This window comes from Macaca thibetana, chromosome 7 (assembly GCF_024542745.1).
Source record: "Macaca thibetana thibetana isolate TM-01 chromosome 7, ASM2454274v1, whole genome shotgun sequence".
NCBI lineage: Eukaryota > Metazoa > Chordata > Mammalia > Primates > Cercopithecidae > Macaca > Macaca thibetana.
The window spans coordinates 163,914,646-163,941,111 of record NC_065584.1 but is presented as its reverse complement, the minus strand read 5'-3'; the positions used below and the strand labels follow the sequence as shown (position 1 = coordinate 163,941,111).

The window sequence follows — 26,466 nt, the reverse complement described above, 5'->3', positions numbered from 1 at the left end:
CTCGCCCCGCCCCGCGCGGTTGTGCAGCCCCGCCGCACTCGCAGTCGCAGTTCTGGGCTGCCACCTCCGTGGACCCTGAGCGCCAGAGCCCAGCCGCCACCGCCGCGATGTGGGTCACGCTGCCGCTGCTCTGCGCCGGAGCCTGGCTCCTGGGAGCCCCCGTGTGCGGCGCCGCGGAACTGTCCGTGAACTCCTTAGGTACGCAGAGGGGGCGCTGCCCGAGAGGGTGCTGGCAGGTCCTACAGTGGACGCCGGGAGAACTTGGCCGGGGACGCACTGGGCTCCGGAGGAACGGGGCAGAGCTTTCCCCGGTGAGAGGCCAGGGACTCTGCGTGCTGGCACGGGGAGGGGTGAACTGCATTATAGGTGGGGGCGGGGGGGGCGTCTCGGAGGGTAGGCGGCTTGTGGGACCAGAGGAGCAGATGGGCTGAGTGTCCAGGGTCCCGCTTAGCCAGGCGGCTCTCCAGCCTAGAATACCAAAGGATCCCGCAGCTCCTTCCGCCTTCCCCAACTGGGGACACAGAATGTCGCACAGAGGACTTTGATCTGTCCCTGCCAGAGGCGAGCAAGGACTTTCCAGCCTTCTGTAGCAGCTTCCCCCGGGACTTGGCACACAAGGGATCCCCATAGTGTCCTGGGAGTCCTATCTGTAGAGTAGGTTGGACGGGCTGTTTGAGAGTGTGCAACGGCAGCAGGGAAAGCACTCAGACCAGCAGCGCTTTTAACCGCACCCCAGGGCCCATGGTGTCAGGTGGAGCCCCAGGACTCCTCTTGTTGGCCAGGCTGTGACTGGTCCAGCTTCGTGCTGCCCTTGCACCCTGTCTACTGCCCGGGCTCAGGCACCGCCCTGGCTGAAGGCAAGGACCCTGCTCTTCCCTACTGCCTCTCTCCTTTCCTACTGCCCCCGGTCCCAGCCTCAGCCCACAGGCTCTGAACTTAAAGACCACCTGCCCCCTTCACAGAGAAAAGTAGCCAAGAAACAACCCGACGAGCCAGGAACCTAGGGAGGGGGGTGCTCTGAGCTCTGGAGGAACGGGACCGGGCTTTCCCCCAGCTAGAGGCTCAGGGGATGGGACAAAGATCACCGAGGCTGAATCTGGGCCGGAGGGTTGCCTCATTCCTTCCCACCTATTTATTAAAAAAAAAAAACCCAGTCTTGCAGACCTCAGTGGGTGGCCAGCTCCAGGTCAGTTCCCGCCTAAGGAAAACGCAGCTGCCCCAAGCCAGGGCTGCTTGGAGGAGGCTGGCACTGAGAGACTGTCTGAATTCCAGAGCAGGGCTTGGCAAACTTTTTCTGTAAAAGACCAGATGGTAAATAACTTAGGCTTTATGGTGGTCTCTGTAGCAACTCTAACTCTGCCCTGGTAGTGTGATAGCAACCATAGATTGTATGTAAGTGGGTGAGTGTGACTGGGTTCTAATAAATGATTTTTATGGCCACTGAAATTTCAGTTTCAAATGATTTTCAGATGCTATAAAATATTATATTTCTTCTAACCATTCAAAAGTGTAAGAAACTGTTTGTAGCTCAGGAGCTGTACAAAAACAGGGGCCAAGGACCGGGCGTGGTGGCTCACACCTGTAATCTCAGCACTTTGGGAGACCAGGGCAGTCGGATCACTTTAGGTCCGGAGTTCGAGACCAGCCTGGCCAATATGGTGAAACCCTGTCTCTACTGAAAATACGAAAATTAGCTGGGTGTGGTAACCAGGCGCCTGTAATCCCAGCTACTCAGGAGGCTGGGGCAGGAGACTCACTTGAAACCGAGAGGTGGCGATTACTCCAGCCTGGGTGACAGAGTAAGACTCTATCTAAACAAACAAACAAACAAACAAACAGGGGAATACTGTAGTTTCCTGAAACCTGCTCTAAATCCAGGCAAGGCAGCACACATTATGGCACTTTTAAAAGTCCTGACTAGATTGGAATGGATCTATTTGAGGGTAGAGTACGGTTCACCAGCAGATTATTCTGGCCCCAGAATAATCTCCCCAGAGGCAAACTGGTAGTCAATTGTCCTAAACTCAAACCCTGCCTCCAACTTTTGTCCTGAGTTGAGGTCAGTCTTCCTCTAAAGCCCTCAGCTGCAGCAGGGCACTTAATCAAGATTTGGAATCCCCTGAAACTCTAAAGGGACCCATGTTGGGGAAATATGCATTTTCCCCCAGGGAAAATGGCCATAGATTGGTCTCTGGAACAGGTTCGAGACCCAAAAACAGAGATCTGAATGCTGTGTGGTAGTGATCTTCACACTGGAGGTATGAATCCTTGGGGGAATACAAAGATATTCCAAGTGATGCCGGCAGAGTGTTCTGGAAATCCATTTACAGACCTTTTATTTCCAAATGTCCTCTTTGCTAAAACTGGGAGAGAGCCCCTGAAGGCAAGGGGGTGCCTCTTTCCTCTCATTCAATCTGAACCTGAACCCATGGGTATAAAAACAACAGGGACGGCAAACAAAAAGACAAAACGGTAATAAATCCTTCATATCTGGCATTCTCCATTCCTCAAGGAAACTGAATTGAAGAGGAGAGGACCTCATGGGGATATCAACTGATGGGGTCTTAAAGATAATGTTGAGTGAGGCCAGGCGTGGGGACTGATGCCTGTAATCCCAACACTTTGGGAGGCCAAGGTGGGTGGATCACCTGAGGTCAGAAGTTTCAGACCAGATTGGCTAACATGGTGAAACCCAATCTCTACTAACAATATAAAAATTAGCTGGGTGTGGTGGTGGGCACCTGTAATCCCAGCTACTTGGGAGGCTGAGATAGGAGAATTGCTTGAACTGGGGAGGTGGAGGTTGCAGTGAGCGGATATCATGCCACTGCCCTCCAGCCTGGGCAACAGAGCCAGACTCTGTCTCAAAAAAAAAAAGAAAAGGAAAGAAGGAAGGAAGCGAGGAAGGGAGGAAGGGAGTGAGGAAGGGAGGAAGGGAGGAACGGAGGGAGGGAGGGAGGGGAAAAGAAAAGAAAAGGAAGGAAGGAAAGAAAGGAAAAGAAGAAAAAGAAAGGGAAGGAAGGAAGGAAGGAAAGAAAGAGAGAGAAAGAGAAAGAAAGAAAAAGAAAGAAAGAAAGTTAGTTGAGTGATAGGAGTACCATGGGATTGGATGCACAGAAAGGAGTGGAAAGATTTAAATGGCATTGCTCTTAAAAACTGCCTGCATTCCCAGCTGCTTATCTGAGCAGGGTTTCCCAGTCCTTTGACCTATAAGAAACAAAAATAAGACCAGAATTAATGCTGAACCTTTTCTCAATCAAACAATATTCACTCATGAAAATATAAATCCATTGTGGGGGATGGGTAGTAGAGTCCTGTTTATTTCATTAAGAGATGCATTTCTGATACAATTTTACTTTTGATGTTTAACAATTACTTTTCATAATGCATAATACATTTGAAATGTTTTAATCATTTGGGACACTAATAATAATTATGATTACTCAATCCAGAATTTTTTTTTTTTTTTTTTGAGGTGGAGTCTTGCTCTGTCACCCAGGCTGGAGTGCAACGGCATGATCACAGCTCACTGCAAGCTCCGCCTCCCAGGTTCAAGCGATTCCCCTGCCTCAGCCTCCTGAGTAGCTGGGATTACAGGCACACACCACTATACCCAGCTAATGTTTGTATTTTTGTGGAGACGGAGTTTCACCATGTTGGTTGGCCAAGCTGGTCTTGAACTCCTGAACTCAAGCGATCCACCCACCTTGGCCTCCCAAAGTGTTGGGATTCCAGGCATGAGCCACCACACCCAGCTGGAGTAGATAGATTTTTAAATTAACTTCTTACTGACATATAACATCATACAGAAAGGGGCACAATTCATTAAGTATGCATTTCCACACATTTTCGCCATCTATACACACTCAGGTAATTGGTGCTCAGATGAAGAAACAGGACATGAGCAGCACCCCAGAAGCGCTTTCTGTGCCCCCACCCAGTAGGCATAGCGACTCTCTGGACTTTTAACGCCATTGATTAACAGTACATACTTTGTCACGTTAATTTGGGGTACAAAACCAGGAAGAGGCAGAGTTTCTTTTTGCATTCTGCATTATATCACACCATTTTTGATGTTTTAAATTTAGCCCAGTTTTCTAAAATGCAAATCAGTTCTAAAGTGCCCTACTTTACTATAGACTCAACAGTACTGTGATGTGCCCAGACCTAATTTTTTTTTTTCTTTTTACAGAGAAGTTTCACTTCAAGTCATGGATGTCTAAGGTCAGTGCCCAACTTCTTCTTTCTGAAGTTTTTCATTTCACAGTTTCCTGTTATCAAACCAAACTGTCCCAGATTTGAGACAATGAAAGAGGGAATTTCCAACTTTGCCTAATGGGGTCTTTCCAGACGTCGAATTGGCCAAACACTGGGAAAGATGCAGTTAAGTAAATTCCTTCCAAATAGTGGTCCCAAGTGATGAACTTGGCTGACAACCTTCCAAGCCCTGGGATTCGTTTCTGTATTTTGTATTCAAAGCATATTGTGGAGAATGTAAATTAGTACAACCATTATAAAAAAAAAAAAAACAAAAACCAGTATGGGAGTTCCACCAAAAACTCAAAACAAAACTACCATATGACCCAGCAAGCCTACTACTGAGTATATATCCAAAAGAAAGGAAAATAGTATAATGGGGAGATAACTGCACCCTCATGTTTATTGCAGAACTAGTCACAATAGCCAAGATACGGAATCAACCTAAGTGCCTATCAACGGGGAAAGCAAACATGGTATATATACACAATGGGATATTATTCAGCCGTAAAAATATGAGATTCTGTCATCTGCAGCAACATGGATGGAACTAGAGGCCAGTATGTTGAGTGAAATAAGCCAGGCATGGAAAGGCAAATATTGCATGTTCTCACTCATATGTGAGAGATAAAAAGGTGGATCTCATGAGGAAAGACAGTAGAATGGTGACTACCAGAGGCTAGGAAGGGTAGGGAAGCAGGGATGAAGATAAATTGATTCATGAATACAAAGAAATTTTTTTTTTTTTGAGACAGAGTCTCACTTTGTCACCCAGGCTGGAGTGCAGTGATGCACTCTCGGCTCACTGCAACCTCCACCTCCTGGGTTCAAGCGATTCTCATGCCTCAACTTCCTGAGTAGCTGCGATTACAGGTGCCTGCCACCACGCCCAACTAATTTTTGTATTTTTAGTAGAGATGGGGTTTCACCATGTTGGCCAGGTTGGTCTTGAACTCCCGACCTCAGGTGATCCACCCGCCTCAGCCTCCCAAAGTGCTGGGATTACAGGTGTGAGCCACCACACCTGGCCCAAAAATAATTAGATAGAAGAAATGAAACCAAGTGTTTAGCAAATAAGTAGATTGGACTGTAGTAAGCAATAATTTATTGTGTATTTCCAAATAGCTATAAGAGAATAAGTTGAATGTTCCCAGCATAAAGAAATGTTTAAAGTAATGGATATCCCAGTTACCTTGATTTGATTATTACAGATGATATGACTATATCGAAATATTACATGTATCAAAAAAAGTACATCAGCTTTATATCAATAAAAAATTCTACACATTTGTTTTTAGAAAACCAAAGCACACTGTGTACTGGTTGCAAAATCAGTTGAGGAACACCAGTGCTTGTGCTTTTGAAAAATGGTGATTTTTGCCATAAACTTGACCCAGCACCAGCAGCGGCGTCCAGGAGTGCCCCGTATGTGGCGGGTCTGTCCACCAGTGCCTCTTGGACCGCAAGCTGACTTTCAAGCAGCTGCATGGTTTTCATTCTGGCCACAGGACCCTGAAGATGGGGTTGTTTTGTAACTTCCCAAATTTCTCAGCAGAGACTAAGGGCAGTGCCCCGCCCATAAACACAGATTTGGCCTGTGAATGACAGCAGAAAGAAAACCTTCGTCTTTCCTCTTATGAAAACAAAAACGTCTCCCTCTGGGGAGCTGTATCCTGTTTTCATGACTTGCTGCTGGCGTGTTTTGTTTTAGCACCATAAGACATACAGCACGGAGGAGTACCACCACAGGATGCAGACGTTTGCCAGCAACTGGAGGAAGATAAATGCCCACAACAATGGGAACCACACATTTAAAAGTATGTGGACACCTTCCTTCCTGGAAAGAAGTCAGTTAGTGAACCAGCCCATGAAAGGGCCCACTGGGTGCTGGTGGGTGGAGGGAGCAGGAGCCCGGGCTCTGAAGTTGTGTTTGGCTGACCTCAGATTGTGGCTCTGCTGTTACTCTCTGTGTCATGTGGGATCGTAAATTTGGGACAAAGCTGGTACCCCTCTGGGTGGTTGTGAAGTTTACAAGAGACTGTAGAAGCCCCTGCCCCATTCCTGCCATCTGAGGGTCCAGCCTAGAAGCCAAGCTCTGTCTTTGGATTGTTGTGGGGGGTAGGGGTTGCTCATGGGCTCAGAGCAGCCCCTGGGAACATCTGCCTTCACTCCGGATTAATTTCACTAGAAACTCACACACACGTCCGGCATATTTGCTAAGGACTCTGAGAAATATTGGTAGTTGACTAAATTGGTAATAAAGGCATCAAGCATGAACTGGAAGGAAACTTGGGCTTGAAACTCATTTCTGCCCAGTCCTAGCCTGTGACCTTCAGGGATGCTAACATGGGCAGTAAAGAGGAAATGAGGCCAGGTGTGGTGGCCCACGCCTGTAATCCCTGAAGACGAGGTCAGGAATTCGAGACCAGCCTGGCCAACATGGCGAAACCCCATCTCTACTAAAAATACAAAAATTAGCCAGGCATGGTGGCAGGCGCCTGTAGTCCCAGCGACTAGGGAAGCTGAGGCAGGAGAATCGCTTGAACCTGGGAGGCGGAGCTTGTAGTGAGCCGAGATTGCGCCACTGCCTCCAGCCTGGGCAACAGAGCGAGACTCCGTCTCAAAAAAAAAGAAAAAAGAAAAAGTGGAAATGATCACGCATCCCTCCTGGGGCTGTGTAGAGACCAAATGAGGCAGCAGGTGGGAAGGCCGCTGGCACCAGTGGAGTGGCTCTTTACCTAGCCATCTATCAGATTCATGAGGGGAGTATCTAAAAACGTAAGTGCGCAGGCTCCACCCCAGACCAACTGCATTAGCATCTCTGGAGTGTGGCCCGGATATCTATACCATCGAAAAAGCTCCCCAGGTATTTTGGCAGCACTGTAAGGGCTGACCTTAGTATACTGAATTATATTAAATACAGAAACTTAAAGGAGATGAGTTGCAGTGGTTCTAAACAGGATACAGGTAAACAGGAGGTTTTATCATTTTTTCTTGTCTCTTCATTAATGATTCACTAGCCACCTGTTTTATTTTGGTTTTTTCCTTCCTCTTTGTAGTGGCACTGAACCAATTTTCAGACATGAGCTTTGCTGAAATAAAGCACAAGTATCTTTGGTCAGAGCCTCAGGTAGGTACAATTCATTGCGACCAAATCTGAATCCTTTTAGTGAAACCTTTGGAATAAATTTGGAGCCTGCTCTGCTTCTAGGCAGATTCAGTCCCATCCCCAGATGCAGCTGAGGGTGTCCCCAGATTCTTTGGGGGAACCAGAGTAGTCAGCTCTCAGCAGTCCAGGCCCATGGCCTTAGCAATGTGGACCCTTAATTTCGGGCTCCCAGACTAAAATATAGATGCTCAGTTAAAAATGAATTTCAGATCAACAACAAGTAATTCTTTAGCATAAGTATATTCTAAATATTGCACAGGATATACTTACACTACAAAGTTATTTGTTGTTTACCTGAAATTCAAATTTAACTAGGTGAGCTGTATTTTTATTTGCTACATCTGTCTACACTATCCTAACGCTCTGGACTCTCAAGGGGACATGTCATTTAGCATCTGGGACCAGTAGACAGGAGAGGGAAGGTTCTGACAGCTGCAGTCTTTCTCATTCTCTCTTGGTGCTTCCATGTTTATACATTTCTTCTTCTTCTTGTCAGAAAGGTTTTTGGTTTTGTTTATTTTCCTGAAAATAATGTGTTTGGTTGTTCCAGAATTGCTCAGCCACCAAAAGTAACTACCTTCGAGGTACTGGTCCCTACCCACCTTCCATGGACTGGCGGAAAAAAGGAAATTTTGTCTCACCTGTGAAAAATCAGGTATGCTTGGCAATCTCCATCCTCTCCCTGCAAAACAGCCACACTGCCAGACAATACACTAGGAAGAACAACTCGAAAGGTCCACAAAACCACCTTAAACTCATCCCTGCCTCTGTTTCCTCTCAGCATTTCTCCAGCCCTCTTCCTTTGAGGGGCCAGGGAGGTCAGCACTTCTCTAGGCTGCTCTGGAGGATGCCAAAGTTCCTCTTTATTGGGCTAAAGTTCACTGCCTTCCTTCGCCACGTCCCACATTTTCCCATTGGTGCCAGGTCTCTCCTACAGAGCCATCTAAAACACTATGTCCCCTGTGCCCATCTGGACACCAGAACCCCATGCATCTCCTCTTCCCCGCTCCTTCCTCTCCGAGCCACCAGGGTCCAGCCCCTGCCCTGGCTGGCCGCATCCCTCTGGTTAGTCCGTGTGTCATGCATCAGCAAGCTTCTCATGGCAGGGGCTGGCCTCCGTGGCCCTCGTTGTGGGGCACAGAGGGCTTGGCAAGGTGAGAGGCCCCGCCTTCCTCCATGGGGGAGCAGTGGGGGGGTCTCAACACAGGCCCTGTCCCAGAGAGTCTGGACCCTGCCCCCGCTGTTCTCCTGGCCTGCTGTGGCCCCTCCCCTAGCAGTGAACCTGCTGTGACCTTCTTCAGAAGGACGCTGACCACTGGTCTCTAGGAAATATGAAGTGAAGGTTTCCTTCCTGGAAACTCCTGGCTTTCCATCAAAATTCTCCATGAGAAATGTTTTTTCACTTTCCAAAAAGCCATGCAGCACAGCTTTAAATCCTCCCGGGCTCTCAGTGTTCATGGAGCCTGCCAAGTGTTGGATGTTTAACTAGCACCCAGGAGCCAAAGCAAACCTCTCCTTGCTGCAGGGAGTGGAGTAGAAGCCTACCTTTGCCCCTGTGACCTTTTTAGACCCTCTGAGAACCACATGACAATTCAGGGCAACACGTAGTAAGTGTGGAAACCTAAACCTGCTCACCACTTGGACAGGTAGGAAAGGGAGGCCCACCAAGAATTTTCCAAGTCCTCCTGTTAACGGATCCCGGGCTATCAGGCAGAACGCAGCCAGCTGGGCTAAGGGAGCAGAATGAGGTGCTTCCTGTCATAGATGTGTGCTGTCTCTTACTGTGGCCGCTGTGTGGGGATAGAGATGGACAGCAGCCCCAGCGTCCATCAGCTCAGCACCCCCTTTGAGAGTTTCTCGCTTTACGGGGGGGAGCCTGAGAGGGAGGGTGGTTTGCCTGAGGTCCAAGGTAAGTAAGTGACAGAGGGGACTCAAAACCAGGCCCCTGCCCCAAGTCTAGCACCCAAGGCTCAGCCCAGCTCCGCCTCCTTCAGCAGTGAGCATAGTCTCCCCCGAAGTGGCCACGCCTGCCTCATTGACCGTCTCAGGGACTCTCTCACCAGGCCGTCCCTCCCTCCCCCAGCTGAGAGAGATATGTAAAGGGAAGAGATTGGGGGAGGCCAGTGTGAACCTGGGATGATGACATGGAAGGCAGGAAGGGGACTTAGAGACATTTCAGAAGCCGAAGACAAAAGACTGAACCAGTGAGGCAAAGAAACAGGGATGAGCCCGAGAGAAATCCTTACGGCAGCCACCAGCATTGTGCCCATGGGGGCGACTGCCTGACCAGCAGGATCTGACCTAACCCTGCTAGTGCCCTGCAAGCAGGAACCCTCGCCATTCCCACTTTACAAGCAATGAAGCCAAGGCTTCGAGAGGGGAAGTGACTTGCCCAGGTCACCCACCTGGTGTGTGGCAGAGCTGGGATGTGAACCAGGCAGGCAGGCTGCAGCCCCCCACACCTAACACTCATGTTATTCTGGAGGTGTTGTGAATAAGGGGGCCAGGCAGCGGCAATGAACTGTCAGAAGGTGGGGAGATGGGTGGATGGGGCGGGTCCCCCAGAGTCTGGGGTGTCAGGGGTGTCTGGGTGGGGTTGGCTGGCAGTTAGTTGGATGTCTGAGCCTGAGTAGAGGTCAGCATTGGGCTAGGGTTTGGGGAGCTGTTAGTTTAACAGGACTGTGGGCAGAATGAGACTGGAGGTGGAAAGGTGAGAGAAGGTTCTAAAAACAGAACTTTGGGGCATCCTTCTGCGGGGAACCAGTGGCGAAAAGAGGAGCCAGCTGAAGATCGAGAAGGAAGAGAGCCAGAAGACTGTAGAATGGGGTGGGGGACTCCAGGCCCTGGCAGGATGGTGGAGATTGGCCACCAAGAGGTGGGGATTGGGAGTCCACACGTGCTGGTCAGAGGCCACCTGCTGCTCCTGCTCCTTTGCAAGCCTCTCAGGACTTGTGAGGCTCAGAATGAATGGATCTGGAATAGGGCGTTGTAAACTGTCAAGGCACTTGAGGACTCGGGAGCTCTGGCAGGGTCAGCAGAGGAAGGCAGAAGGCAGGGCTGTCTCACGGTGTCCCCATCGCTGATGTCCTCTGCCCTCCCCTGGCCTTTCCAGGGTGCCTGCGGCAGTTGCTGGACTTTCTCCACCACAGGGGCCCTGGAGTCTGCGATTGCCATCGCAACCGGGAAGATGCTGTCCTTGGTAAGAAATCAGCCACAGGCCACCCCCTGCAGAAGACACCCCAGCCTGATGTGGGCCAGGCCTGAGCCTTTGGTCTCCCTGGAGCACTGGCTAAGGGTGCTGTTTCAGGTGGACCCAGATGCCCCAGCCTTGTGGACATCTAGCATGAGAATCTTAACTGATGCTTTTCCTGGGAAGGATCTGAGTTTATTAAGGAACTGGCCCAAGGGCTCATTCCCAGGTGGATCTGGGTGGTCCTTAGCTTGACAGCCTGGAGCCTTCCCCGCGGAGGGGTTCAGAAAGGCGGAGCCTGCCTAGTGGGTAGCCAGCTAGGAGCTACGCCCTTCCCAGCAGCCTCAGTTGTCTTCATGAGGGAAGAGCTGGGACCTATGCATCCATCCCCTCGCCCACAAGAGAGGGATGATGCCCCTGCAGGAACTGTCCTAGCCCCTGCCTCTGTGTGGGAAGGAGGGAGTGTGCACAGCAGGCCTGGTGAGGCCATGAGGGCCCTAGGTTGAAGACAGATGGGGTTGGGTTTCTGGCTAGGCCTGTTTCCCCCATCCTATACACCGCTGTGGGTCCCCAAGCTCTGCATCGTATGGGCACACCTACAGGGCAAGGGCTTGGACCCAGCAGCCCTCGCCCCCTCTCACCTTCCCTGGCTGCCCCTGCTTACTGAGTCCCTCCTGACATATGCCAGCTGCTGAGCTGGCACTGCAGGACATACAGCAACTGTTCCTGTCCTTGGGGAGTTTATAATTTGATCACCTGGACACAGCACTGATGGGGCCCCAGATGTGGCTCAGCCAGGGAGGCTCAGAGTCTCGTGCCAAACCTTTGATGGCTTCTCAGCTCGCAGCTTACTGGGTTGTGTCCTTCTTCCAGGCTGAACAGCAGCTGGTGGACTGCGCCCAGGACTTCAACAATCACGGCTGCCAAGGGTATGTCCCTGACCAGGAGGGGCCCAAAACCTCCTCATTTCCCACTGACCGCTTCAACAGGATCCAGTGTGTGCTGGCTGTGCCACAGATATAATCCCACCACTGCCCTGGGTGATGGCTAAATGGTCTCTGTCATACAAGGGCGGTCACCTCACATGGCCATGTCTCATAGCCAGGACAGGGCAGAGCTGGAATCCGAGCCCAGGCCTCTGTCCTGTCTCCACTGTATCACCTGGCTCTCCATAGCATAGTTGACCCCACCCGCCACCAAGGCCTCTGGGAATGTGGCTAAAAGAATTTAATAGAGTGAGCAACACACCATTACACATCATCCTCCAAACCCGAGATCCACACACAGATACAGGGTTGGCCTTTAGATGAACTTGCTAAAGTCCCAGCCTCCCAAGCTCGTTGCACCCTGTGAGGGTGAGGTGGCCGTGCGTAAGGGCTGTACCTTGCCTGGACCTGCTTTCCTGGCCCACTCTAAAGCAGGTTGCCAGGAATTTGCTGACATTTCTACAGTGACTGTAGCCCTCCCTTCATGCAGTGCTCTGAGACATTTCAGTGGTCTTTGCTCACCTGGCACATGGTATGCATAAAGCCAGGCCCTTGGGGTGCCCTGCCTCAGCTCCCCTCCACCTCCCTGCGGCACATCCCTCTCCCAGGCCCCAGCCCCTCTGAGCTGGCTCTTCCTCCTGCAGGGAGCCGTGCTGCGGCTGAGTCCTGGGGACCCAGGGGTGAAGTCACAGCCTGCTCTCAGATCCACCATCCTGCTCAGTGTCCCCTCACTTCTGGTCTGTTTCCGTTCCACAGCTTAGAAGTCTGACCCATAACAAGAGTCTGACATTTGGGTACTCTGGGGTCCCACTGTTTTTATTTTTATTTCATTTTTTATTTGTTATTATTATTTTTTTGAGACAGAGTCTCGCTCTTGTCGCCCAGGCTGGAGTGCAGTGACGCAGTCTCGGCTCGCTGCAACCTCTGCTGCCTGTGTTCAAGCGATTCTCTTGCCTCAGCCTCCTGGCGGTGGTCCACGGCATTACAGGTGTGTACCACCACACCTAGCTAATTTTTGTATTTTTAGTAGAGACAGGGTTTCACCATGTTGGCCAGGCTGGTCTTGTACCCCTTACTTCAGGTGATCTGCCTGCCTTGGCCTCCCAAAGTACTGAATTACAGGCGTGAGCCACCACATCCAGCCTGTTTTTCAAAGGAGTCTGTTTGCTTTGGTTCGGGATGATACTTCCTTTTCTCATTCATACAACAAATATCACAGAGCACCCACTGTGTGTAGGCCCTGGGGATACAGCACTCAGCAGAACTGGAGGAGCGGGCATTCTGACAGGCTCAGACAGACCACGGTCAAGGCTAGACTAGGTCAGGTGGTGCGGAATGCTATGGAGAGAAACAGAGAAGGGATGGGGATTGCTGGGCAGCTGCTGAGTTTTTGTTTATTCTGGGAGGCCATGTGATGTAGAAAAACACCCACTTTTGAACCACTTCCCAGCTTTAGCTGGGTGGCCCTGGCCAGGTTATTCAGCCTCTTTGCCTCAGCAAATTACAGCATCTACCACACAGGGTCGACACGAGGGGTCAGGGAGTCGTGCCTGGGAAGCACCTGCTCAGGGGCACGGCCGTGCTGATGACTGCTCTGAGCTGATGCTGTTGACCGTGGTGTGGGGCTGTGCGCTCCTGACAGGGCGGCTGGCCCTGAGGGGTCTTTGTCCCACTGAGGCATGTTTGGACTGGTCGGTGGCCTCACCTGAGTTTGCTGAGTCTTATCTCAAGGCCTCTCAGAGACCTCCTCTGCCACTGGGACACGCCCAACCAAGTCCCCAGCCTGCCAGGCCAGACATCTTGCTGCGCCAGCCCCCGAGGGTCCCGCCTCTATCAGGACGGCCCCAGGTGGGCTCACCTGTGTGTACTTCTTGCAGGGGTCTCCCCAGCCAGGCTTTCGAGTACATCCTGTACAACAAGGGGATCATGGGTGAAGACACCTACCCCTACCAGGGCAAGGTAACTCCAGCAGCCTCCGCTCTGTCTCCTTGGTGTACAGCACGCCTAGTTTCACCCCTCCCCAGCCTTGGAAGACATCCCTTCTCCCCCCACCTCCCTCCCACTGGAATTCTCACAATCGTCTGTGCTCTCCAAATTCTTCCTTCCCCTCCTCCACCCACCTGAGCCCACTGCTCTCACTAGTCTAGGGGCCTCTTATTCTCACCCCATACCCGCTCTGCAGTACCATATCTCTCCTTCCTGAGCCAGCCTTCTCAGGACCCCTCCTTCCCCCCACCTGCCCCATCTTCCGGGCTCCTTTCCCTCCTGCCACGAGCGCCATCCTCTCGCCTCTAGCCTCTGTCCATGCAGTCGGCCTCTTGTGCCAAGGACCCTTTGGGGGCCCACCCCCAGCCCCATGCTCTCAAGGCTGCTGGTTCTCCCCACCATCACCTCCGCCCAGCCTGGCCACAGCCAAGTGACTTGTCTTTCCCCGAGACCTGTTGCTCTTCCTGTATTTCCCCTCGCGGTGACGAGCGGCACTGGCCTCCCTCAGAATTTCCTGGGTGTCCATAGTCCTGTCAGGCCGGTTCCCCTCCCTACCCTGCCCTGCCGCCAGCCTGCTGACCACCACAGACCTCACAGAACTCCCTTTGCCCATCTGTGTCGCTCACCGCTCAGACTGGGGCTTCCATCCAGACCCCTGAGGGTGGCCTCCCCCAGGCCTCTCAGACCCAGCTCAGACCCCACACCTGCCTGAATCAGAAAGCTGCAGAGGCTCCATGAGGCCTTCAGGAGAAAGCCCAGACTCCAGCTCAGTCTCCCTGTCCCTGTCTCTTTTACTCTCCCTTCATTTTTTTTTTTTTTTTTTTGAGATGGAGTCTTGCTTTGTTGCCCAGGCTGGAGTGCAATGGCGCAATCTCCGCTCACTGCAACCTCCGCCTCCCGAGTTCAAGCAATTATCTGCCTCAGCCTCCTGAGTAGCTGGGATTACAGGCACCCGCCCCCATGCCCAGCTAGTTTTTTGTATTTTTAGTAGAGACAGGGTTTCACCATCTTGGCCAGACTGGTATTGAACTCCTGGCCTCGTGATCTACCCGCCTCAGCCTCCCAAAGTGCTGCGATTACAGGCGTGAGCCACTGCAACTGGCCGACTCTCCCTTCTTAACCTCACGCCCACGCCCAGCCGCATGCTGGTTCCTAAATGCCAGGTCCTGCCCTCCCTCCAGTCCTGTTGGTTGTCCTGCTGCCTTCTCCTGCCTTGAAAGGGCTGTGCTTCCCTCCTTGTGACTTTACCCCTGCACCTGCCTCTTGGGGCTGAGACTGTCCCCACTCCCCTGCCACACAGGCTCTGACTCGGCCTCCACTTCTCAGCGAGTTTCCTCAGGCCGGGTCAGGCCCCTCCCCAGGCTCCCACCACACACCATGTGTGCCCACCTCTGCCAAAGCCAGGACAGGACCATCTGCTACCAGACCCTAAGCTCCTTGAAGACAAGGATGCCAGGCCCTGGCACATCTTGTTTTGTTTAGTAAATGTTATTGAACTGCACGGGGAGGCTGAGACTTCAGGTCCCTAACCTGTATTTCATGCCCTTTGCATCCTCAACAGGATGGTGATTGCAAGTTCCGGCCTGGAAAGGCCATCGGCTTTGTCAAGGATGTAGCCAACATCACAATCGTGAGTGCCGATCCCCCCTGGGATGGCGAATGTGTCCTGATGAGGAGACCTCTCTCACGCTGTCCGATAGCCAACGGGCCCAGCAGGGCAGCCTTTCTGGCAGCACATCCCTTTGATGAGTTCAGATTATCATTGGGTCTCAGTTGCTGTGACAGTGGCGAGGTGGGAGATGGGAGGGAAAGTGCGAACTGGCAGGCAGGCTCTTTGGTTCTGAACTCCAGATCCACCCATGCCTTCATTCTTGTGGTTCTCTTTTCTTGCCTGTAAAATGCAAGCAATTGTCCACATCCCACAGAAGCGGGTATGGGCATGTGCTTGACACAGCGTGTGTGAGACTGAGGAGGGTGACTGTGTGTCACTCAGGATGAGCCAGGTTCTGTTGTAATAACAACTGTGCCCAATCTGCATGGCTGACAACAGTCAAAGGGTGTGTGGCACCCCTGCGCCCATGCACAGCTTAGGGAGGGTGGTGTGTGCTCGGTGTCATTGGCCTCATGCCAGGACTAGAGGGAAAGAGGGTGGTAAATAATGCCCTAGCTCTAAAGCCAAAGCAAGTCGCCCAGTCACAGTTGACCTCAAGTGAATAGGGAAGTGTGGTCTTACCCTGCTTCTCCCAGAGAGAACTGGAACGTGAGTGAATGCCCTCATGACTCCAGTGTGCATGCGTACAAGTGTGGGAGGGTGTGTGTGAGGAGTGGAGGAATATCCCTCAGGTTGTGTGTATGCCCACAAATATATGTACAGTTCATAAACGTGATGTCTGTGTAATGACAGCAGCTGCCATTTAGTTGAAGCATATGCCAAGCTCTCAGCAGTAACATCCTTAACTTGATGGAGTACTTCTAGGCGATGTACCAACCCTCCACACACACCATCCCCTCTAGACCCGAACTGGCCCTAGGAGATGAGTATCCTTATTACCTCATGTGACAGATGAGGAAACGAGCTCCAAGTGGTTAAGTAACGTGCCCAAGGCCACAGAGCTAGGAAATGGATGCTGGATTTGAACTAAGAACATGTCATTCCAGAACCAGGGCTCATTGCCTTGACAGCGTACAGTCCACACCCTGTACTCAGGATATCACCCTCTTCAGAATGTTGCTGCTGTCACTCAAGCTGGCTGCTCTGGGCCGTGATATCCCACAGACAGGTGAATTGGGGCCTCAAAGGTATCCTTTGCGTGGTCCCCAGAAGAGCCTCATTGGTGACACCTGCAGGGCCCTGACGACCAGGCCAGAACTGGCATTCAGCCCTCTTGGGCAGGCCCATGGGGTGGAAATGGTGCCACCCACAGAAGTCATCACCCCTGTGCTGGGCCGGCCTCTGTGCCCTCCATGTCTCAGATATGCCCCGACTTGTCAAGCTCACAGGGCCTCGTCCACATACTAGGAAGGAAGGCACTCCCTCGCCAGGCAGCTGTTTGCTTTTCACCACTGGGTCTCTGTCCACCCCTCCAGGGAGGCAGGACGGAGGGAGGCTGGGCGCCCCGTCCCTCCTGCACTTGCTTCCCTTCAGCAGGGCCCTGGCGTCAGCGCAGGTAACTTTCACCCCCATTTCAACTCCCAGAGGTCTCTTCGTTAGTGCACTTGAACCCAGCCACCCCCAACCCAGAAGCTCCAAAAAGTGCTGATGCCTGGGCCCCACCCTGCAGATACTGCTGTAGTTGGTCTGGGGCACAGCCTGGACTTGGGGTTTTTTTAAAGTTCCACATGAGGTTCTACCTGCTGCTGTCACCTGGTCTCTGCAGCTCTGTTCCAAAGCTGCAGCCTCCAGGAAGCCACCCTGACTTCCCCCACCTGCCTTCCCCCTTGGAGGGGACAGGTTCTACTCAGAAGGCACACAGCCCTCAGCTGGGTCATCTCTTGTTTCCACCGCCATCTGGGACCTACCCGTCCATGGTTTATAATCCCTGTGTTCTAGCAGCAAATCTTTGTGGACTGGGTTTATGGGTGTAGGGCGTCCTGGGGTAGTGGGACATCATACCCATCTCGGCAGCCCTGAGAGCTGCTGGCCCAGGAGAGGACCTCAGGGAATGGGTGTGAATGACTGAATGAGTGGGTCCACGCTGTCCCCCGAGGTCCCTATCCCAGAGGGTGCAGGGTTTCCTAGGAGCAGAGTTGGGGAGAGGAATGAGAGATGGCCAGACAGACTCAGCCAGAGATGGGAAGGGAGAGAGGCCACAGGGGAGCTAGTTCTGGCCATGATGCTGCTCTGGGCCTCTAGCCCCTAGCTTGAGGCAAAAGGCTGTACTGTGAAAGGAGTAGGGAGGTGACAGGCCGTGTGTGTCTGTCTCGGTCCTGTTTCTACAGTATGATGAGGAAGCGATGGTAGAGGCTGTGGCCCTCTACAACCCTGTGAGCTTTGCCTTCGAGGTGACTCAGGACTTCATGATGTATAAAACGGGCATCTACTCCAGGTGAGTCGGGGTCCCAGGAACCAGGAGGGACAGTGGGGAGGGCCTTGGTGGGCCTCCTCACACCCCACTCATAGGACTTGGGCTCACAGCCCAGACTCCTTCCTCTGTGTCAGACCCTTCATGACACCTGCCAGGTGCTGGGCGTTTTACACATCCCTCAGGTAATCCTCACACAGCCCCAAGGGCTAGGAGCCATGGCCTCTTCTCACAGCAAAGGAGACAAGGTCAGAAAGGATACAGCAGACACAGGCCACCTGGCTAGTGAGAGCTAGGGCCAAAATGTGAGAGCTCTGTGTTCCTTAACAGAAGAGCTGCCTCCAGTTTGAAAAACCCATGTTCAGGCCAGGCGTGGTGGCTCACGCCTGTACTCCCAGCACTTTGGGAGGCCAAGGTGGGCGGATCACTTGAGGCCAGGAGTTAGAGACCAGCCTGGCCAACATGGCGAAACCCCGTCTCTACTAAAAATACAAAAATGAAAAAAGAGCCAGGCATGGTGGTGCGCGCCTGTAATCCCAGCTACTCGGGAGGCTGAAACACAAGAATTGCTTGAACCCGGCAGGTGGAGGTAGCACTGAGCCAAGATTGTGCCACTGCACTCCAACCTTGGTGACAGAGCGAAGCTCTGTCTCAGATAAAGAAAACCCATGTTTAAAAATTCAAAGACATAAAATAGGGAGGAGAGAGTAGCTGCCCTCACACACCAGGATCCTGCACTGGAGGAGTCACCCAGGCTTCTTCAGAAAAACCAAGCTTTAGCCTCTTTACTACGGGGTTTCTCTCACCAGCACCTCTTCGCCTGCCTGGTTTGCAGCCTCGTTTCCCTCCCTTCATCAGTTGCTGCCCTTTAACGTCACTCACGTCTGTGCTCTCCTCTCTCTCCCTGAGGCTCTGCCCCGGCCCTCATTGTCCTTGGACCCCCTAACCCCCCACACACTGTTCCAGCCTCCACTGGGAGCTCTCTGCCTTCTGAAACACTCCTCTTGACACACCAACCTTTGAATACACCAGTGTCCCTGCTTTCCCAGGGTCCTACCCTCGGGGGGACCCTCATGATCTGGTCCTCCCTCTTTTTCTACACTCATCTGCCATCAAACCCCTGTCTCCTCTGTTCCACCCTGCAGCCCCCACCCCAGCCACACAGAAGGGTTCATAGTTCCATGGGCATTCCCCGCCTCCTCAGGGAGCCTTCCCTGACCCACCCTGCCCACCCCCGCCCCGGTGGGTTGGATCCCCCTCCTGTGGGCTCTGTCACCCTCCCACTGTCACAGCCCTCAGGCCTCTGTAGAGAAGCAGCTTCTTTGCCAACCTGCTCCCTGCCAAACAGGGCTTCCAAGGGACAGTTATGCATGCTGCCTGGATCCCGGCACCTGGCCCTAGGCCTGGCGCGAGCCCATGGCCCACTTGCACATCAGCTGAATTCACACCTGACCACTGCAGTTTGTTCTCTTGAATTTCTTGGAATTTCCTTATGGAAGCTAGTTCACTTTTGTAAACAGAAGAAGTTGTATTTTTGCCATAGGTGTAAAATAATATTTAATAAATGCAGTGGCAATGAGGCAAAGCCGTGTTAAATTCTGCCAGACGCTGTTGCCTGGAGAAGGTGCAGCGGGAAGGCGGCTCTCTCCTTGCTAGGAAAGAGGGAGTAGAAAGTGTCAGGGGTGAGACATGGGCCAGCACCATATGGAGAGTCTCCCGACAGGAGCAGAAGAACCAAAAGAACTGAAAGGGCCGGGTGTGGTGGCTCACACCTGTAATCCCAGCACTTTGGGAGGCCTTGGCAGGTGGATCACCCAAGGTCAGGAGCTCGAGACCAACCTAGCCAACATGATGAAACCCCATCTCTACCCAAAGTACAAAAATTAGCCAGGTGTGGTGGCGCACGCCTGTAATCCCAGCTACTCAGGAGTCCGAGGCAGGAGAATTGTTTGAACCCTGGAGGTAGAGGTTGCAGTGAGCAGAGATAGCACCATGGCACTCCAGCCTGGGCAACAGAGTGAGACTCCATCTCAAAAATAAAAAGAACTGAAAGGAGTTCTCTCGCGGTGACTAAATGTGATTAAATCACCACCTTACATGCCTCCCTGGTCCCCTGTGGGGAACATTGGTCTAAAGCACTCAAAGAGGCATTGTTGGATGGGACTGTCACTGCTTTTATCCTTCCCATATGATCACCTCTTTTTAAATTTTGTTTTCCAGTACTTCCTGCCATAAAACTCCAGATAAAGTAAACCATGCAGTACTGGCTGTTGGGTATGGAGAAGAAAATGGGATCCCTTATTGGATCGTGAAAAACTCTTGGGGTCCCCAGTGGGGAATGAATGGGTAAGCAGCTCCCAGGTCCCACTGCTGGGAGGGGGCTGTTGCTCAGGCCTGGAGGCCCTGGGGGCATCGCTTCCACCTCAGAGTTACGGCTTCCGCAAATGAGCTGGGCAGCCAAGCCCTAGCCCAGGCCAGGGGGAAAGGGAGCATGAGAACGTAGCCTCCACATCTCCAAGCCCCCATTTGCAGCCCTCACAGGGCCCCAGGTCTTCAGGATGCTGCAGGGAGAGCAGGAGGCCAGCTGGCTCAGAAGGACTGCTAGGAAAACAGCTCAGAACTCGGAACTCTGCTGGCACGAAATCAGTGTCTGGGAGGGTCCGTCTCTGAGAAATCAAGGCAACAAATGTACCCCTGATCACTGACAGCCCCTCCTTTGGGGAGAAAAGGCTGGCATGGGGCGGCCTGGGTGTACATGCTGCTGTGCCTTTGTTCTGTCCTCCTCCCAGACTCTATGTCTTCGTCTGAAAAGGAGAGCTTTCGTGTTTGTTCCCTCAGGGCCCTGTTGGTTAAATAGCTGTGTGAGGGCCTGGACAGGGCTACGAGGGGGCCCTCGGTAAATTTTCGGGAGAAGTGGGATATGGAATGTTCATTTGGCAGCCAAGGAGAAGGAAGAATGAATTCTTTATAAAGTCAGGTCAGTGATTTGCTGGTGATCAAATAAGCTGAATGCTACTGTTTTATGAATAAATTCAGAGGGTCTCATCCCTAAAGTCAGCTCTTGGTGAGCAGCAAAACATTCTAGAAAGGCCTGTGGTCAGGAGACCGCCGGCTGGGCCTCAGCTCCTCTCTTTGCTCAGGTACTTCCTCATCGAGCGCGGAAAGAACATGTGTGGCCTGGCTGCCTGCGCCTCCTACCCCATCCCTCTGGTGTGAGCCATGGCTGCCGCAGTGCAGACTGGCGGAGAAGGAGAGAAACGAGCAGCCTGGGCCTGGGTGGAAATCCTGCCCTAGAGGAAGTTGTGGGGAGATCCACTGGGACCCCCAGCGTTCTGCCCTCACCTCTGTGCCCAGCCTAGAAACCTACAGAGAAGGAGGAGTTCCACCACGAGCTCACCTACGTCTGTGACGCAAAGATCACCAGCCATGTGCCTTAGTGTCCTTCTTAACAGACTCAAACCACATGGACCACGAACATTCTTTCTGTCCAGAAGGGCTACTTTCCACACATAGAGCTCCAGGGACTCTCTTTTCTGTATTCGTTGTTCAATAAACATTGAGTGAGCACCTCCCTGGATGGAGCATGCTGGTCATCAGTTGCCCATCTCTACTGAAAATACAAAAATTAGCCAGGTGTGGTGGTGTGTGCCTGTAGTCCCAGCTACTCAAGAGACCGAGGCAGGAGAATTGTTTGAACCCGGGATTGGGAGGTTGCAGTGAGCTGAGATGGCGCCACAGAACTCCTGCCTAGGTGACAGCGAGGCTCTGTCTCAAAAGAATAAAATAAAAAATAAAAGGGGCAGCCAGGCGCAGTGGCTCATGCCTGTAATCCTAGCACTTTGGGAGGCCAAGGTGGGTGGATCACAAGGTCAAGAGATAGAGACCATCCTGGCCAACATGGTGAAACCCTGTATATACTAAAAATACAAAAAATTACCTTAGCATGGTGGCGCACGCCTGTAGTCCCAGCTATTTGGGAGGCTGAGGCAGGAAAATCGCTTGAACCCGGGAGGCGGAGGTTGCAGTGAGCCAAGATCGCGCCACTACACTCCAGCCTGGCAAGAGAGCAAGATTCCATCTAAAAAAAAAAGTAGGGGGGAAAGGAGCAGGGGGGGGGCTGCAGGGGCCAATTCCCTCCTTTTCAGCCATTTATCAAACACCTACAGAGTGTCCAGTGTATGCAGTCCTCTCCTGTACCAGGCACCGGGGAGCACACAAGGATGTTTATAGCATCCAGTGTTGGCAGGACTGTTGTGAAATAAGCAGAATGGCCTGTGCCTTGGTACTGTTTGGAGTTAAAGAGATCGGCAGACATGGCTACTTCCAACTGGGATAAACAAATTTCAAATGCACTTGAACCCTGAGGATGCTACAGAGCCTGGTAAAGAGCAGGTGCTGCCTAATTGGTCTCAGTCATCACCCCTGCCCCTACTCCATGACAGGCCCCATGCGGACCTCTAGGAATCTCAGGCCCGTGGACTATGTCTTTGACACTAAGGTGCTCCCACACTTAGGGGAAAGATAGCAGAGTTTTTAAAAAACGAAAAACAGTTAAAGTCCAAAGGTTAAAAACAAAGACATCACAAGAAAAGAAAACTACAGAGCAATGTTCCTTATCAATACAGATGCCAAAATCCTCAATAAAATACTAGCAGACCAAATCCAGCAACATAGAAAAAGAATTATACACCATCTCTACTAAAAATACAAAAATTAGCCAGGCGTGGTGGTGTGCACCCGTAATCCCAGCTGCTCCAGAGGCTGAGGCAGGAGAATTGCTTGAACCCAGGAGGTGGAGGCTGCAGTGAGCCAAGATTGTGCCACTGCACTCCAGCCTGGGTGACAGAGCGAGACTCTGTCTCAAAATGAAAAAAAAAAAAAAGCATTACTATATGACCCAGCAATTCCACTTCTAAGAGAAGTGAAAACATGTACACACAGAAACTTGTACATGAATATTCCTAACAACATTATACATAATGGCCAAAATGTGGAAACAACCCAGACGTCTGTCAACTGACAGATAAAATATGATACATCTATACAAAGAAATGTCCAGCATAAGAAGCGGTGCTGACACAGGCTACACCATGGATGAACGTTGGAACCCCCAGGCCAAGTGAAAGAAGTCAGACACAAAAGACTACACGTTATATAATTCTATGAGTCAGGCACACGCCTGGCTCAGGCCTGTAATCACAGCACTTTTGGAGGCCAAGACAGGAGAATTTGTTGAGGCCAGGAGTTGAAGACCAGCCTGGGCAACATGGTGAAACTCCATCTCTACAAAAAAAATACCAAACAAACAAAAAATTAGCCAGGCATGGTGGAAGAGCCTGTAGTCCCAGCTACTCAGGAAGGCTGAGAGGTGGGACGATCACTTGAGCCCAGGAGGTCAAGGCTCCAGTGAGGCATGATTGTGTCACTGCACTTCATCCTGAGTAAAGAGCAATACTGTCTCAAAGAAAAAAAAAGAGAAGAAGAAGGAGAAGAAGGAGAAGAAGGAGGAGGAGAAGAAAGAAGAAGAAGAAGAAAGAAGGAGGAGGAGGAGGAGGAGGAAGGAGGAAGGAGGAAGGAGAAGGAGGAAGAAGGAAGAAGAAGAAGGAGAAGGAAAAGAAGAAGAAAACAAAGCAGAAGCCTGTGTACTCAAGACTTCAAAATTTCAAGACACATTAATTGTAGAAGATCAGGGCATGTGCCTGCCATGGTCATTATTAGTGTGAGTGAACTAAGCATCTCCTCCCAAAACCATAGCGTCCATGACAGGAAGCCCAGCTCCTGCCAGAATATCCAGTGGAAAGAATGTTAATGGAACACAACTTTTTGGAAGCAGACACACCTGGATTCCAATCTCAGTTCTCCCTTGAATTTTCTGTGTGACCTAGGCAGTGGGGGGGTGTTAGTTACCCTCTCTGAGCCTCCATTTCATTGTCTATAAATTGATATAATCATATTTTCTTCACGATTTTTAAAAGTTTTTTAATTTTTTTTTTTTTTTTTTTTTTTTTGAGACGGAGTCTTGCTCTGTCGCCCAGGCTGGAGTGCAGTGGCCGGATCTCAGCTCACTGCAAGCTCCGCCTCCCGGGTTTACGCCATTCTCCTGCCTCTCCTGCCTCGGCCTCCCGAGTAGCTGGGACTACCGGCGCCCGCCACCTCGCCCGGCTAGTTTTTTTGTATTTTTTAGTAGAGACGGGGTTTCACCGTGTTCGCCAGGATGGTCTCCATCTCCTGACCTCGTGATCTGCCCGTCTCGGCCTCCCAAAGTGCTAGGATTACAGGCTTGAGCCACCACGCCCGGCCAAGTTTTTTAATTTTTGTAGAGATGGAGTTTCACTATGTTGCCCAGGCTGATCTCAAGCTCCTGGACTCAAGTGATCATACCGCCTCAGCCTCCCAAAGTGCTGGGATCACAGGCACGAGCCACCGCGCCCGGCCTTCTTCACGATTTTGTGGACAGAACTGAGATGATTTATGGAACTGCTCAGCGCCACATCTGGCTCTTAGAAAGCACTCATAAAAGAGAGTTATCTTTCACTCATTTGTCCAACATTCGTGTATTAAACCCCGACACATGCCCAGCCCTGCCCTAGGAGGCAGAGAAGGCACACAGCGGGGGCAAGTCAGGTCTACTAGCTGCACCTACAAACTCATGAGCTTCCTCACCAAAGTGAGTCTTTTCACTTTGCCCTGGAGACAGCCAAGAGCCATCCTGCCAGCCAGGTTTAATGTGGGACTGTTGTAAAAGTTCCATCTGCGTAGATCAAGCTCGTATTCATTAAGCACCTAGTGCAGGCCAGGCTCTGTCCTGGCACTCCAGTCATCTGACTTCCTTTAGTCCTCCCTCTGGCCTATAAGGCAAGATAGTCCCATTTATAGAAGAGGAAGCTGAGGCTCAGTGAGATGACGTGGCTTACCCATGGTTACAAGCCATAGGAGAGGAATCTGGGGTGGCCTGAGCCCTAGCCAACATGCTCCACCCAACCAGACGCCTGTGAGAAGGGCTGGATTTATCAGTATGGGAACCTTCTCTTTGGTACAATTGCTCCTGGCCTCTGGGAGTGATTCAGGGGCGTGTGCAAAAATGTCCACTCCTGCAGAGCTGGGTGTGAGTTGATTCGCCCCCTTTTGTGAATTCAGCCACCACTGGAGGGCACAGAAGCTACCCTGCTGGGGACCAGGCTGAAGACCTTCAGCAGTCCTAAGATCTGGGATGATTAAGCCCCTTCTCCTACTCAGATATGTGTGTGTGTGAATAAAATGTAGAATAAATGTATATCGCTTGAAATGTCACAAATGGGCCGGGCATGGTGGCTCGTGCCTGTAATCCCAGCCCTTTGGGAGGCTGAGGCGGGTGGATCACCTGAGGTCGGGAGTTCAAGACCAGCCTGAGCAACATGGAAAAACCCCGTTTCTACTAAACATACAAAATCAGCCTGGCACGATGGCACATGCCTGTAGTCCCAGCTACTTGGGAGGCTGAGGCTGGAGAATCGCTTGAACCTGGGAGGTGGAGTTTGCAGTGAGTCAAGATCTCGCCGTTGCACTCCAGCTTGGGCAACAAGAGCAAACCTAGTCTCAAGAAAAGAAAAAAAAGAAAAAAAAAAAAAGAAATGTCACAAATGTGCATGCATGCAAAAATTAATAGCTTCCTTCTAGGCTGTCAAATTCTAGCTAAGGTCACTGAAGAAGAATTTAGGCTGGGAGTAGCCTTGTTTTGGGTGTGTGGTGACCAACCAGCCTGATTTGCCTGGGACTGAGGGTACTTCTGGGACCTAGAACTTTTAGTGCTATTAAAACTGCAAAAAGTCTCAGGAAAATGGCCAGGCAGGGCTGGCTCCAAGGGCGTGTGACCAGTGAAGTCATACAGGGCTGGGGTTTTAATACTCTGCTGTCACATCTTAACATAATTATTTTCTCGTTGAATATGTGTTTTGTAAGTGAAGTCCAAGGGGACAACTGGAACACATGCCAGGGGGCGTGGAGCCTCAGCTGAGACATATTACCACTTCCCACCACCTTCCTGCCTCTCCTGGCCAGTTTCTGAGCCACTCACTTCTCTAACACATGGCAGAGGCCTGAATGAGAGATCAGGAGGATTTAGAGCCAGGCACACACGCTTCATAGCAGCTCAGGATGGGGCATGGCGGTGGCTACCCCTGACCCAGGCTGGCAGCTCTATGGCACACCAGGCAGGCAGTTCAGTGGGGGTGAGCCTCTCACCCACCCCTGATCCAGATATAAAACATGTTCCAGCACAGAGGCTGCAATCCCTGTGGGCCACCTGTCTGCATGGTTAGGAGCAGCATGTCCATGGAAGGGGGAGACTGACTTCCTGCCCCCGCTGGGTCCAGGCATTTGTTCAGAGGCTGATGGGCCATGTGTGCATGGAGTCGCACGGCAGGACCCCAGATGCCTATGACAGCCTGTACATGCCAGGCAATTCTCCCTATGCCCAAGGGAGTGCAACATTAAATAACACATGGAGAACACTATGAGAGGTCAAGAGAGAGGCTGCAGGAGAAAACATTTTGTATTTTCTCATACCTTTAATGGCACTGGTTTCCTGCTTTGTTGGTTTTTGGTGTTGTTTTTTGTTTTTTGAGCCAGAGTCTTGCTCTGTTGCCCAAGCTGCAGTGCAGTAGCATGATCTCAGCTCACTGCAACCTCCACCTCCCAGGTTCAAGTGATTCTTATGCCTCAGCCTCCCCAGTAGCGGGGATTACAGGTGCACACCATCATGCCTGGGTAATTTTTGTATTTTTAGTAGAGACGGAGTTTTGCCACATTGGCCAGGCCGTTCTCAAACTCCTGGCCTCATGTGATCCACCTACCTCGGCCTCCCAAAGTGCTGGGATT

General features: G+C 51.6%; 1 protein-coding gene across 1 annotated transcript; it reads left to right on the top strand.

Moving 5' to 3' along the window:
- On the top strand, nucleotides 1-21,191 carry CTSH (cathepsin H). The gene is made up of 12 exons (XM_050800002.1): nucleotides 1-198; nucleotides 4,193-4,224; nucleotides 5,969-6,074; nucleotides 7,317-7,387; nucleotides 7,977-8,081; nucleotides 10,539-10,625; nucleotides 11,490-11,545; nucleotides 13,480-13,561; nucleotides 15,150-15,218; nucleotides 17,528-17,634; nucleotides 19,831-19,956; nucleotides 20,751-21,191. Exons 1-12 carry the CDS (start codon nucleotides 108-110, stop codon nucleotides 20,824-20,826), a joined length of 1,008 nt encoding a protein of 335 aa, XP_050655959.1. The 5' UTR covers nucleotides 1-107; the 3' UTR covers nucleotides 20,827-21,191.
- Nucleotides 21,192-26,466: the final 5,275 nt, after the last annotated feature.